Raw genomic sequence first — 14,364 nt, forward strand, 5'->3', positions numbered from 1 at the left:
TAGTGATGGTGAGCAATTGGTTTGCAAGCTCAAGAAATCATTATACGGTTTAAAACAAGCATCCCGCCAATGGTATTTGAAATTCCATAATGTAATTTCTTCATTCAGTTTTGTAGAAAACATTATGGATCAATGTATATACCTGAAAGTCAGTGGGAGTAAAATCTGTTTTCTTGTTTTATATGTGGATGACATTTTGCTAGCAACCAATGATAAGGGTTTGCTGCATGAGGTGAAACAATTCCTCTCTAAAAATTTCGATATGAAGGATATGGGTGAGGCATCTTATGTCATTGGCATTAAGATCCATAGAGACAGATTTCGAGGCATCTTGGGTCTGTCTCAGGAAACCTATATTAATAAAATTTTAGAGAGATTTCAGATGAAGGATTGTTCACCAAGTGTAGCTCCCATTGTGAAGGGTGATAGGTTCAATTTGAACCAATGCCCAAAGAACGAATTTGAAAGGGAACAAATGAAGAACATTCCATATGCTTCTGCTGTCGGAAGCCTAATGTATGCTCAGGTCTGCACAAGACCTGACATTGCATTTGTTGTGGGAATGTTGGGATGATATCAGAGTGATCCAGGTTTAGACCATTGGAGAGCTGCAAAGAAAGTAATGAGGTACCTTCAAGGAACCAAAAACTACATGCTTATGTATAGACGGACAGACAATTTGGAAGTAATTGGCTACTCAGATTCTGACTTTGCTGGATGTGTTGATTCACGCAAATCAACATCAGGATACATTTTTATGATGGTCGGTGGAGTTGTATCATGGAGGAGTGCCAAGCAGACCTTGATTGCCACTTCCACTGTGGAAGCCGAGTTTGTCTCCTGTTTTGAGACTACTTTACATGGTGTGTGGCTTAAGAGTTTCATTTCTGGGCTTAGAATTATGGATTCTATCTCTAAGCCATTGAGAATATATTGCGACAATTCAACTGTTGTTTTTATGGCTAAAAACAACAAAAGTGGGAGTCGAAATAAACACATCGACATTAAGTATTTAGCTATAAGGGAACATGCTAAAGAAAAGAAAGTGGTCATTGAGCACGTCAGCACTGATTTGATGATCGTTGATCCTTTGACTAAGGGCATGCCACCGTTTAAATTCAAGGATCATGTAATGAATATGGGACTTGGTTCCACTATGTAGTTTCTCATTGTATGTACAATGTTATTTTAATGAAATTCTTAATTATTGTGATGTTTTCCTCATATTTATGTGCACCTTAATTTTATTTGAGAGAATTCATCTGTGTAGGACCAAGAATAAACATAAGGTTTATTCATTAAGAAATTGTTGCCACATAAATTTTAATAGAAATAAATACATAGTAATACATGGAAGATAATACTCGTCATTAGAGGACTTATCGCTATGATTCATGTATCTATTACTTAATACAGATTATCAATGGTTTTTAAGATGAGACATTAAGATTGGAAGTATGGACCAAGTGGGAGAATGTTAGCTCCCATAATAGCCGCTGTTGATTTGGAAACAATTTGCCAATTATTTCCTGCAATTATGGAAACCAATTGCATTTATTTCCTTAAATTAGGAAAACCAACTGTAGTTAAATTAATTTCTTGTTGGGAGCTCTTGGAGTGGTCCATTACTCCCTCTGCACTTCTCTACCATGATCTATGGAACACTTGACACATAGGCAACAGAAGCTTGATGGAAGCTTGGCTATAAATACTTTCGTTTGGTCCCCAAGCTCACTAACTCAATCCCCTTCAGCCTTACACCATCAAGTTGAGTGAGTAGAGCTTGGAAGTGCCACACGGATGAGAAAAGATTACAGATATTAGGTGTTATCACTGACAAAACTTCAAAGAAAAAAAAAGGATCTCCATAAAGAAATCTCACTTCAAGTAAGGATATGCTTCAAAGTTTTGGTAGTTATGCTTGGTATAATCTTTTCAAACATTTCCATTCAGTTTTGGAGGGTCTTGAAACATTTGAAAGAATGTTTTAATAGAAAATTTCTCAAATAGCAAAGTTTTGGGTTGAAACTATGATTTTTGAAACAACTCAGCAGTTTCGTAGCGCGCTACGAAACTGCTGAAGGTGACAGTTTTGTTTTTTGAGGATCTACCTTGAAAGAAAAAGAAGATTATTTTGAAAGGGATGTTGCTGCAGAGGTGTAATAAGATCACTTGAGAAGGTTTGAGCCCTAATCAAAAGGAAAATTCAATAAATGAAGATAAATACGCATGCTAAACCTTGCGCTACGAAATCAGAGCGCGCTGCGAAACCCCTGTAGCAGCCTGTTTCAGCAGAAAAAACTGTTTTACTAGGTAACTTCCAGAAGCTTTCCACAGCAGCTGAGAACTCAATTTTGCAAACGGAAAGAGGATTTTCTTCCTAACATGTTGAATTACAAAAAACTCTTCCACTTTCTTCAAATTGATTATGAGCTGGGAGAAAAGGGTGACCAAAGTTGCGCTACGAAACTGCTGTAGGTGCAGTTTTTCATCTCCTGTTTGACAACTATTCTTCAAGGATCGATTCTGGGCAGCTGGAGTAGTGTTTCAAAAAACCAAGAGAGGTTTTTGTTAAGCATGGATTGGTTCACAAAAACCTCCTTCATTTTTTTCAAATACATTTTTTACGAGACGTTATGATAACTGTCCCAAGACCTATTTTTCAGCCAGAACAGAGCAAGGGACAGTTACCTGTTTGACACGTGTTTTTCAAGGACAGATTCTGAACAGCTGGAGAAATGTTTTCAAGACATCATGGGATACAAAAACCTCCTTCAGTTTTGTAAAATGTGTCATGGATGAAGAGATAAAGGCTCTGCAATTTTCAAGGATCTAAACCTAAAAACAGGGAAACATGTTCCCTAATTTCTAGGGTTTGTCATCAGCAGTTGGGTGACCACGTGGGAGGCTTCATCAAATTCGACTTCATGGAGTGTTAGGTGTCAAATAATGCTTTAAATGTTTAGATAAGGTTGTTGTAATCATGATAAGGAGTTACACTCCTAGTTGTATTAGGTCTCTAGGACTGCTAGTTAGGTGTCATTTGCATTTAATAGTTAGTTTTGAGTGTCATTAGGTGTCAGGTCAGGTAGAATTCGAATTTTCCTCATCCTAGAAGAGGAATCTAAGTTTTGTAAAGAGCTCTATATATAGTAGAAGAGCTGATGTACAAGAGGTTGGATATTTGAAAAACTGAGTATTGTTTTGGCTTGTGTAAAAACTCAGTTTCAGTAATATAATTTGCTGCTTTTCTTCTCAGGATTCATACAGTATTTCTATGTTCAAGATGTGTGATTTTACTTTGTCCTTGATGTTTTTACAGTTGTATAAATACACAATCACTCAGAATTCACTTATGCTGCTCTAATTTCCTGTGTGTATTTGTAAACTGTGGTTTTCTATGAGTTGTGTTTTGAGCACCTAAATGCCACATGCCCTGACTTCTATGTAAAAGCAGTGTCATTGTTTACTGAAGTATGATTGACTCCATAAGCCCAATGGAAACTTATGTAATGTTTGTCCAGCCTTCATATTTGTTAATGTTATTTCAAGAGAGTTAGCCATCTTATTAATAGTCAAAATCAATAACCCTTTGAGAGAGCCCTCTCAGGCTAAGGAGGCTAAGCCTTAGTCAAAAGTTTGGTCTGAAATAGTTACTTGAAGTCTTCCTGGTCAGCAGCCTTCCAGGGCCTGATTTTGAGATAACATTAGGAATGTTACTTCATGTAAGCATCCGCTGGTTGATTTTTGTCTAATAACGATTCAGTTGTAGGTTCGATATGGCAGTAAAGCAAATCAGTTACTGCTTGCCGAGTGAACAGTGTATATTTTCTCTTCGCCATTTGAGGACACGTGATTGAAAACGTGGCAAAGAGCATGTCTTCTGCGCAAAAGTTATATCCACATCAAATTATTCTATTCTTGATGTGTTGATAGTAACCAGCCTTTGGGATATGTTGGAATAGAGGTGCAAGAAAGGAAAACCAGGAAAGTTTGGAGTTACAGTAAGGAGCTTCTGTGATTTGTTTGTTTGATTGTTTTTTGAAAGAGGGAAGCGGTCTGCCTCAAGCGCATCGGAAAGTCTGGTATCGGAGTGTGAGTATCATCAATAGCTGGAGGTATGATTTATTGGGCATTAAAGTTTTCGATTCTTTTTAAGTGTTTATTCCGCATTTTAGAATCGTTTTTAAACTTTCAAGTGGTGTTACTCTGATCACTCTTTGTGTTGTATATATACCTGCACTTAAACTGGACTGAAAGATTTATCTATGTTGGTATTCTGAATTTATTAAAGAAAATCTGCAATAACTTAACATTAATGGATATCACTATTTAGTTTCGCTGGTTTCATAATTCAAAATCTAAATGCGAGTAATATAAAATATTGGTTATATTTACAAAAGACAAAGGATAACAGATTGCATTGTACTCTGTTACCGGGAATTAAAATCAACAGCTAATTTACAAAAGACAAAGGATTATAGATTGTATTGTACTCTGTTATCGACATGAAATATATCCTATCAAAATAAAAATCGACTTGAAATAATCTATCAGAGATGTTCTAGTGTCACATCCCATAGATAACTTAAGGAACTGGAGTGTAAGCACAACTGATGGAAATCACTGAATGCAATGCTTCCCTTTTATGGACGTATTTGGATTCGGGCATGATATAGTCCTTCTGGAGTTTGGGAAAGACTAACGTGTTTGTATTATATGGCTCTGGATAGCAGGGATTAAGGAATAACATAGTGCTCACAATTCCAATTGTTCAAAAAGGGTCGGGATTTGTTCTTTGTTTTCCCTTGGGGAATCATTTCACTTGGGCCATAGCTCGTTATACTTTGTTTGTAGGGGATTAAGAAAGAACATGCCCTACTTTGTATGGGATTAAGGAAAAACATGGCCCTTGATCCCACTTTGTCCAGGAAAGTACAAGAAATTTCTTAATAGAGGACTAGGTCAAACATCAATCTCCATGTATGCAAATTTAATAAAGAAAACGTTTCACATATCTCCATGTTTTAAGAAACTGTTTTACGCATTTCCAATAAGTATTGAGATTTGCAATGCAATCACAAGAGAGTAAGATTAAAATGGTTTTTGATGATTGAAAAACTTCATTAATAACTTCATAAACTCATTCATATCATGCGTGCTAAAGATTAACATATGATGAAATGCATCTGGCATTGCACTATAGGGTACAAATATTTCTTGTATAAGAATAATGTAGTGTATCTGGCTTTACAGTAGAGGCCATTTCCTGAAAAAAGACAAAGGCAATCCTTTGATGAACGTTGAAAGCTCTGTACAAATTCAATGCAGTATTAACATATGAAGTAATGCATCTGGCATTGCACTACAGCAGGGTACAAATGTTTTTTTGTATAGGAGTAACATAGTAGTTTATTTGGCTTTGCACTAGAGGCTATTTCCCGAAGCAGGCAAAGGCAATGCTCTGATGAAAGATCTGTATAGAGTCAATGCTTCAAATGGTTTACTATATGGAACCTCGTGTCCTGCACCCCTGACTGTTGCGTAAGTCAAAATACTCTCAGTTTTGTCGTTCACTGAATGTCCATATGCTTGAGTCCATCCTGCCACGTGCTCAATTTTGAATTTTAATCAGCACTATCTAAATAAATGCTGCTTATAACCAGAGTTTTTACATAAAAATGATGAGAGTTTACCTGTTGGTGATTGTACCAAGGGGCATATGAAATGACTCTGTATAAGTTAAGCTCCTTGGCCAGGTTCTCGACAATGGTTCTTGTCGCTGTAAATGGCACCTTTGAATCTTGATCTCCACTGTAGGTTTGATTTGACTTTCAGTAAATCCAATGCTGGAACATAATCTAGTGTTATTGATAATGCTTTCAAAAGCACGATTTACCTGTAAAGTGTAATGCGTAGACCTGCCTTTAGAAGATCAGAGAGGACTGGTATCATACTGATTCCTCTATTTGTTTGATCATAGTGGAATTTCCTAAATCCAATTTTAGTGTTAGCTATTGCAAAATTTATCAGAATTCAATAGTTAAACTTTAAAAAATATAAATTAAGTAGCACAAGGCAGAAATGCTAATTTTCTTGTGGGGGAGGGGGAGTGGAGGGGGATTCTCTGTGACTGAATTTTGGCCCCATGATGCATCTTTCTTGATATAAATTTTGGATTGCTTAGTAATGAAATAAAAATGCATAATCCTAAATAAAAAACCAAACAAATATATAAATGCTATATACCATACCGAGAGCAGGCTTCCCAATGTAGATTAGTGTTTGCATGAAGTGCCTTCTTCACCTCTTGCTTGTTCAGATATTGGTTTATTTTGAAGTGTATGCACAGGTCAATCTTATTGAATGTATGTTCAACCTGTCAAAAAACAACAGAGATCAATCTTGAAGAATTCTGTCTAGCTGAAACAACAGTGGCTGAAATCAATGCCACCACATATTGGTTAATCAAATTGTATTTATGATGAGTAAATGACTTACTTGATGTAGAAATTTCCTTGGTTTTCTAGAACCTGTCGCCTCGGATCCTCCAGCATCTAGACATAACCCCAAGGAAACATCTTCCAAATTTATATTTCTAGTTTCACTTTTCACCTTGCTGAACACATATTGGCAATCCTCAGACAGATTGTTAAGAACATATGTTTCCCTCCACCTTTTGGAATTGTTGCACATAGACTGTGTCAGTTGGTAAGTTTCATCTGAGATGAGACCATTTGACCACAAGAATTCATCGTTGCTTATGTTGATATCTATGTCTAACAAAGGATTGCCCATCTGCAAGCAATTTAAGGGGCAAAGCAATTGTCAGTACAAAGGATTGAGCACTAATAGATAAACAAAGAGATTACATTTGATTACAACAATAAAAACAAAATCCCCATGAGCAAGAACTCATTGTTTCACGATGAAATGCAGATTCTCTCAACAACATAATATTACTCAAATCTCCTTGGTGATTTTACCCTTGGTACAGGCCTTATAAGACTAACATGGAATGGAGTTACATTTCAAGCTGGACGTTGAGGCTAGCAAGCTTAAAAGAGAAAGCAAAACCCATTTTTAATAGAGATTTCCCAATAGCACGATTAGAAATGAAAGCCTTGAACCTTTTCATTAGCTACATTCATTATGAAGGTTGTCCCGGTTGACTGACCCTTTGTAGGTAATGAATGCCATAATCACATGAGCTTTAGGTAATCAAAATCTACATCATTTGTAGAATCCTAAAATGATTGTGAAAGAAGATAGACATACAACAATTCCTTTGAGATTAATGGGCTTGATGTTGGGCTTTTTGTTGTGCTCCATCACAAGAGTTGCTAATTGAGGCAAATAGTGTCCTGCAAGATTACATCGATCAACATAGTTAGTGTTAAACAAGATACACAACAACCAACATGAACAGTTTTAACCAGCTTAAAAGAACTGTTGAGATTTTCTGTTTGGAGTAAAATAGGCAAAAATATCTGTAGGTGACAACAATAGAAATTCAGTTCCTAGATTAGATCCAAGTTGTTGGGAGATGATTAATGCCTCCTATATTTGATGTGAGTGAGTTAATGAGGTGGTTAGATTCTCTTTGCTATTTAACAGGCAACCATTCGGATTGTTTGCTATGAGGGTGAGAGTTTTGTGTGGATTTCATTATGTAATCTCCTGTTTGATTAATAAGATTGTCGATGCCTATGTTGTGTGGACGTAGCCCAGATTGGTTGGGTGAACCACGTTAAATTCTTGTGTCTTTATGTGCATGATTGTCTGTTGTTTATTTTGTTTCCGCTGTGCATCTGATCTCCAACAATTGGTATCAGAGCGTGTTGGAGGAGCAGCACTGCTGGAGGTGGAGCGCTAAGGCGTGGAGGCGCTGGAGCTGAGAAGGTTCTGTGCGTAGAGGTCATTTATTTGCTGCCTGGAGGCGCTGCGTGGTGAGAGCCAAAGCGTGAAATATTTAGTCTCAGTTATATGCGTATTGCTGAGCTGCACAGCAGAAGCGTGGCACAAAACATTAGTTTTTCGCGTGGAGGTGTTATGACCTTGATCCAAATGGAGTCTGTTATGCGCGTGGAGTGAACCGGAGCGGAATTGCTGGTATAGTGATCCGGTAGCATATGATCGCAACAGAGGAAGGATACGAGAGGGTGTCCATAGCATCGTTTCAGTGTGCAGTTTCACAACAACCCATCAGCGTTGGATTCGTGTGCCTGGTGGGCGCTCTTCAAACCATTCCCGATGCGGAGAACAACGTATTGCTACAGGTCTGAGTTGGATTGATACAACTGTTCAGTTTTTTTTATTGCAGCTCCCGTAAATAAGAAAAACATTTCTTTTTATCAGAAACAGTGATTTTTTAAATAGATATATAAAAACTTTTGCTGTGGAAGCATTAAACGATGAAGTAACACCCCATAACGGAGCAGCGTGGATATGTTATAACCTGCGTGGAGATTGTTATTTATTTTTTATTTCGCCGGATATACATTGCGCAGCGAGTTATATGTATGCTGTAAATAAATTCAGGGCCGGTGACATTTTATTGTTTGCTTCTATCAACTAAGCGTGCTGGTAGTTAATCTTGTTTTCTTTCAACTCAGTTTTCATGGAATATCTTATAAATACCAGGAACACTATGAAGTCTCAATTATATGGTCAAGACATGAGCAGAGATGGAACTCATTTGAACTTATTCTTTATTCATATGGTATTTAAAGATCGTTGAATTGGTAAAGATTTCAGATATAAAAAAAAAATTAAAGACATCAAAGTAATATCAGTGCAAAGGGCAGTTTTTTTTTAAGGCAAAGGCAGAAAGGCATAGGCAGTTTTTTTTTATTGCTGGTATTTAAAGTTGGATATTGGAGATTATTGTGTTTTTTGTTGATACAAATGGCGAAAACTCAAAGTGCCCGGTTCGAAATCGAGAAATTTAATGGCAAAAATAATTTCGAGATCTGGAAGGTAAAGATGCATGATCTGCTGGTACAACAGGGCGTGGAAAAGGCATTGTTGGGCAGGTCCAAACTGCCTTCCCCCGTGACAGATGATGAGTGGAATGAATTGGATGGCAGATCCTTGAGCGGAATTCAGTTGTGTTTGGCTAATGATGTTTTATTTAACATCGTGTCAGAGAAGACTGCAGCTGGTTTGTGGACGAAGTTGGAGAAGCTGTATATGACGAAATCCTTGACAAATCGGATTCTCCTAAAACGGCAGCTTTATGGTTTGCGGATGAAAGAAGGTACCTCGATTGTTGATCACCTGAATGTTTTTTATACCTTACTGGTGCAATTAGACAGTCTAGATGTGAAATTTGATTCAGAGGATAAGGCAATAACTCTATTGTGTTCATTTCCCAAATCCTGGGATCACTTTGTTACTTCCATAAGCTTTAGTACAGCAGACATTCTTGAGTTTGACGATGTTGTTGGAGCCTTGTTGTCTGAGGAGACGAGGAAGAGGTCGAATGCAGACACCACTACGTCAGAGGTAATGATGGCCAGAGGTCGCTCAAGAGAGAGACACTCCGGGGGAAAGCATAGCGACTCTCGTTCAAAGTCCAAAGGAAAGAAGACAAAGGTGAAGTGCTGGCATTGTGGCAAGGCTGGACATCTTAAAAAGGATTGTTGGAAGCGAAAGCAGGCTGCTAAAGAAGGCTCTTCAACAGAAAAGAAGGAAGCCAACACCACAGATACAGGTTCAGTATCTGGTTCAGGTATGAGTGATGAGGTATTATCTGTTAATGTTTCAAAACATGATCAACATTGGTTGTTAGATTCCGGGGCATCTAACCACATGTGTATTCATAAAGATTGGTTTAAGACATATAGATCAGTTGATGATGGAGTCGTGTACATGGGTAATGATGTCACTTGCAGTATTGTTGGAATAGGAAGTATACAACTGCAAATGTTAGATGGCACAACCAAATTGTTAACTGATGTGAGACATGTACCAGATCTAAGAAAAAATCTAATTTCATTAGGAGCACTAGATACGAATGGATATAAAACTGTAATTCAAGGTGGAGTTATGAAAATCTATAAAGGTATTTTACTAGTGATGAAGGCTAAGAAGGTAGGAAATCTTTTTCAATTAGAAGGTAGAACTGGGTCAGATCATGTGTCGGTGTCTGAACAGGACAGTAGTTCCATTCGCCTATGGCATCAAAGGTTGGGCCATATGAGCGAACGAGGGTTGAAAATTTTGGCTGACCGCAAGTTACTTCCTAATATAAGATCTGGAAAGTTAGATTTCTGTAAACATTGTCTGTTTGGTAAACAAAGTAAGCAAAAGTTTAAAACAGGCAAACATACTAGTAAAGGCATACTTGATTATATCCATTCAGATGTTTGGGGTCCAGCCCCTACAACGTCATATGGTGGCTCGTCATATTTTGTATCGTTTATTGATGATTTTTCTAGAAAAGAGTGGGTCTACATGATGAAACGGAAGTCTGATGTTTTTACAGTTTTCAAGCAGTTTAGAGCATTGGTAGAAAACAACACTGGTAGAACTATTAAATGTTTAAGAACTGACAATGGTGGTGAATTTTCCTCCAAGGATTTTGACAGCTATTGCAAGGATGCAGGGATCGAGAGACATAAGACCACGGTTTATACTCCTCAGCAGAATGGAGTTGCTGAACGCATGAACAGGACTCTTCTAGAGAGAGCAAGGTGTATGTTGAGTAACGCCGGGTTGCAAAAGGAGTTGTGGACAGAAGCAGTGGCAACAGCTTGTTATGTGATCAACCGATCTCCATCAACGGCGATAGGCTGCAAGGTTCCGCAAGAGGTATGGAAAGGACACCCTTGTGACTATTCTAAACTCAGAGTGTTTGGTTGTGATGCATATGCTCTAGTGCCTAAACATCAGCGAACTAAATTAGATCCGAAATCGAAAAGGTATGTCTTTGTTGGGTATGGTGATGGAACAAAGGGCTATAGATTGTGGGATCCTACTACCCGCAAAATCATCATCAACAGAGATGTAAAGTTTAATGAATCCTCTCTGGTACAGTTAGATGTAGATAGTAGATTGAAACAGGATGATGTATTTGATTTCCAGCACATTCAGTTTGACAGAATTTCTAATGATAGTCATAACGACCATAGTTCAGATTCTAGTCATGAACAGGTTTCAGAATCAGATTATGAACAGGGTTCAGATGGAAGTCATGAACAGGTCTCAGATGGTGATCATGAAGAAGTTCCTACAGATGATAGACAGCCAATTGTGGAAGCACCAGAAACATTCTTAAGGAGGTCTACAAGGATCAAACGCCCTCCGAGAAGGTATGATGATCATGTTACTTCAGTTGCTTTGATCGCTAATGATGATGAACCTTTGTGTTATCAGGAAGCTGTAGAAGGTTCAAATAGTGACAAGTGGAAAGCAGCCATGAAGGACGAAATGATGGCCTTAAGTAAGAATGGTACATGGGATCTGGTTGAGCTTCCGAAAGGCAGGAAAACTATGGGGTGTAAATGGGTTTTCAAGCTGAAACGGGGTGTGAATGATACGGAAGACAGGTACAAAGCACGACTAGTTGCAAAAGGGTTTTCTCAGAAATCCGGTATTGACTTTCATGAGATTTTTTCACCAGTGGTTAAAATTGTTTCAATTAGAATTGTGTTAGCATTAGTGGCTTTGCTTGATTTAGAGTTGCAGCAGTTAGATGTTAAGACTGCATTTCTACATGGTGACTTAGATGAGGAAATATATATGGAACAACCGGAAGGGTTTGTTCACCATCGCAATGAGAAATTTGTCTGCAGGCTCAAGAAGTCATTATATGGCCTGAAGCAGTCGCCTCGGCAGTGGTATAAGAAGTTTGATTATTTCATGTTGAGTAAGAAATATGTTAGAAGTGAATATGATCATTGTGTTTATTTTAAACAGTTGAATAATGGCATATTCATTATCTTGGTATTGTATGTTGACGATATGCTTTTAGCAAGCAAAAGCATAGAAGAAATCAACAGGTTGAAGGCTCAGATGGCAAGGACATTTGATATGAAAGATCTAGGAGCAGCAAGACAGATTTTGGGCATGGAAATTTTCAGAGACAGGAGCAATGGTAAGCTATGGCTATCACAACAAAAGTATATTGAGAAAATACTTTTGAGGTTTGGTATGAATAATGTGAAGCCTGTTTCAGTCCCTTTAGCTTCCCATTTTAAGCTTTCTTCCAGTTTATGTCCTAATACAGATGAAGAAAAGGATTATATGTCTCGAATTCCATATGCCAATGTAGTAGGATGTTTGATGTATGCGATGGTGTGTACGCGACCAGATATTTCACATGCAGTTGGGGTTGTCAGCAGGTACATGGCAAATCCGAGTAAAGAACACTGGTCAGCAGTGAAATGGGTGCTTCGGTATTTGAGAGGCACAAGTAGTTGTATCACTTACAATAAGAGTAGTGAATTTGTTTGCGGATATGTTGATTCCGATTTTGCAGGTGATTTGGATAAGAGAAGGTCAACTTCAGGGTATGTCTTTACTCTTGCAGGTGGAGCTATAAGTTGGATGTCAAAGCTACAGAACATTGTCGCGTTATCCACTACTGAAGCAGAATACATTGTTGCTTCTCATGCTTGCAAAGAAGCAATTTGGTTGAAAGGTTTGTTTGGTGAATTTGGTAGGTTGCAGGACAGCATCAAGTTATTTTGTGACAGTCAAAGTGCAATACATTTGGCTAAGAATCCAGCCTATCATAGTAAATCAAAGCATATACCGATCAAGTACCATTTTGTAAGGCAGGTTATCACTGAAAGGGGAGTCTCTCTTGAAAAGGTGCATACAAAGGAGAATTGTGCAGACATGTTCACGAAACCAGTTTTGTTAGAGAAGCTACGCTGGTGTTTGGCTTCTCTTGGCTTGCAGAAAAGATAAAATAATAATAACAAGGCATCAGGCTAATTGTTGTCAAGGTGGAGATTGTTGAGATTTTCTGTTTGGAGTAAAATAGGCAAAAATCTCTGTAGGTGACAACAATAGAAATTCAGTTCCTAGATTAGCTCCAGGTTGTTGGGAGATGATTAATGCCTCCTATATTTGATGTGAGTGAGTTAATGAAGTGGTTAGATTCTCTTTGCTATTTAACAGGCAACCATTCGGATTGTTTACTATGAGGGTGAAAGTTTTGTGTGGATTTCATTATGTAATCTCCTGTTTGATTAATAAGATTGCCGATGCCTATGTTGTGTGGACGTAGCCCAGATTGGTTGGGTGAACCACGTTAAATTCTTGTGTCTTTATGTGCATGATTGTCTGCTGTTTATTTTGTTTCCGCTGTGCATCTGATCTCCAACAAGAACAAGTGAGCATAATCTACACATATGTTAAAAGATAACGCTAGGTCATACCTCCATAACTCTCCCCTGTTATGTAAAAATCTACACCTCTGTATTCCGGAAATTTCTCAAACCAATTCAAAAGGAAAGACAGGTTGTCTTCAGCTGCATTAGTCGACACTTGTTGTTCAGTTATAATCTTATTCAATATTGCCCAAAAACTACAGTCGCCATGATCATCAATCTAAGAACATATTTCATTGCAGCAATCAAAAGGAAAGAAATATGGATAACAAATAACATACCAGTCATTGCATCGTTATAATACTGGTAGTCTGAACTAGTGTTGGAATAAGAAAACCCCACACCAACTGGGCTCTCTAGATATAGCATGTTTGTTTCTGTCATCAATAAAATTGCACATGGTAAATGTCATGGTATATAGTTAGCTTCTAGTTATGTTTCAAGGCATTGCACATGGTAAATGTCATGGTATATAGTTAGCTTCTAGTTATGTTTGAGCCTTCAAGTCATGGAAATTATTGCTAATCAATCCAAGAAAAAACAGAGTTGTTACCTGTATTCCAAGAGTACTTATTTCTCAACAAAAGTTGGCCATTGTATCCGCCGAGTTTAAAAGGACCATGCTCCATGAATGCTCCATACCCAAGTGATGAGCATCCAGGCCCTGCATTGTCCTCCATATCCATATTCAATTCAAATTTCGGCAATGTCTTAAACTTTTCAATAAGGACCATGCTCCATACCCAAGTGATGAGCATCCAAGCCCTGCATTGTCCTCCATATCCATATTCAATTCAAATTTCGGCAATGTCTTAAACTTTTTTCAATAAGGAAAAACAACTTACATAAAATAGTAGTAGTTACATTTGCATGATTTTATATCATCCCCTTGCATCATGATCCCCATATTCTACCCCTCCAAATAAAAAATGTGGTCATCTTTCACTCTAATTCCTTGTAAAATTTCATCTATCTATTATTCATATGATCGACTTTCCTTGAAATTTCATCTATCTAGTCA

General features: G+C 37.7%; 1 protein-coding gene across 1 annotated transcript; it reads right to left on the reverse strand.

The window, feature by feature from the left end:
- Positions 1-5,331: 5,331 nt before the first annotated feature.
- On the reverse strand, positions 5,332-13,987 carry LOC149147264 (serine carboxypeptidase-like 46). Its single transcript, XM_089438046.1, has 9 exons — positions 13,897-13,987; positions 13,625-13,720; positions 13,392-13,484; positions 7,279-7,364; positions 6,502-6,798; positions 6,255-6,379; positions 5,900-5,992; positions 5,697-5,814; positions 5,332-5,613 (listed from the first exon to the last, which is right to left on the reverse strand). Exons 1-9 carry the CDS (start codon positions 13,970-13,972, stop codon positions 5,428-5,430), a joined length of 1,170 nt encoding a protein of 389 aa, XP_089294172.1. The 5' UTR covers positions 13,973-13,987; the 3' UTR covers positions 5,332-5,427.
- Between the last annotated feature and the right edge of the window lie 377 nt (positions 13,988-14,364).

Source organism: Pinus tabuliformis, chromosome 9 (assembly GCF_031772625.1).
Source record: "Pinus tabuliformis cultivar Carrire ecotype Pingquan chromosome 9, CPIR1, whole genome shotgun sequence".
Lineage (NCBI taxonomy): Eukaryota > Viridiplantae > Streptophyta > Pinopsida > Pinales > Pinaceae > Pinus > Pinus tabuliformis.

Coding starts and splice junctions, on each gene's coding strand:
- LOC149147264 (XM_089438046.1), bottom strand. CDS start 13,972: ATGGAGCATGGTCCTTTTAAACTCGGCGGATACAATGGCCAACTTTTG. Junction 5,815..5,899: donor CTACGCATTACACTTTACAG/GTAAATCGTGCT, acceptor TCAAACCTACAG/TGGAGATCAAGATTCAAAGG. Junction 5,614..5,696: donor CTTGGTACAATCACCAACAG/GTAAACTCTCAT, acceptor TTCAAAATTGAG/CACGTGGCAGGATGGACTCA.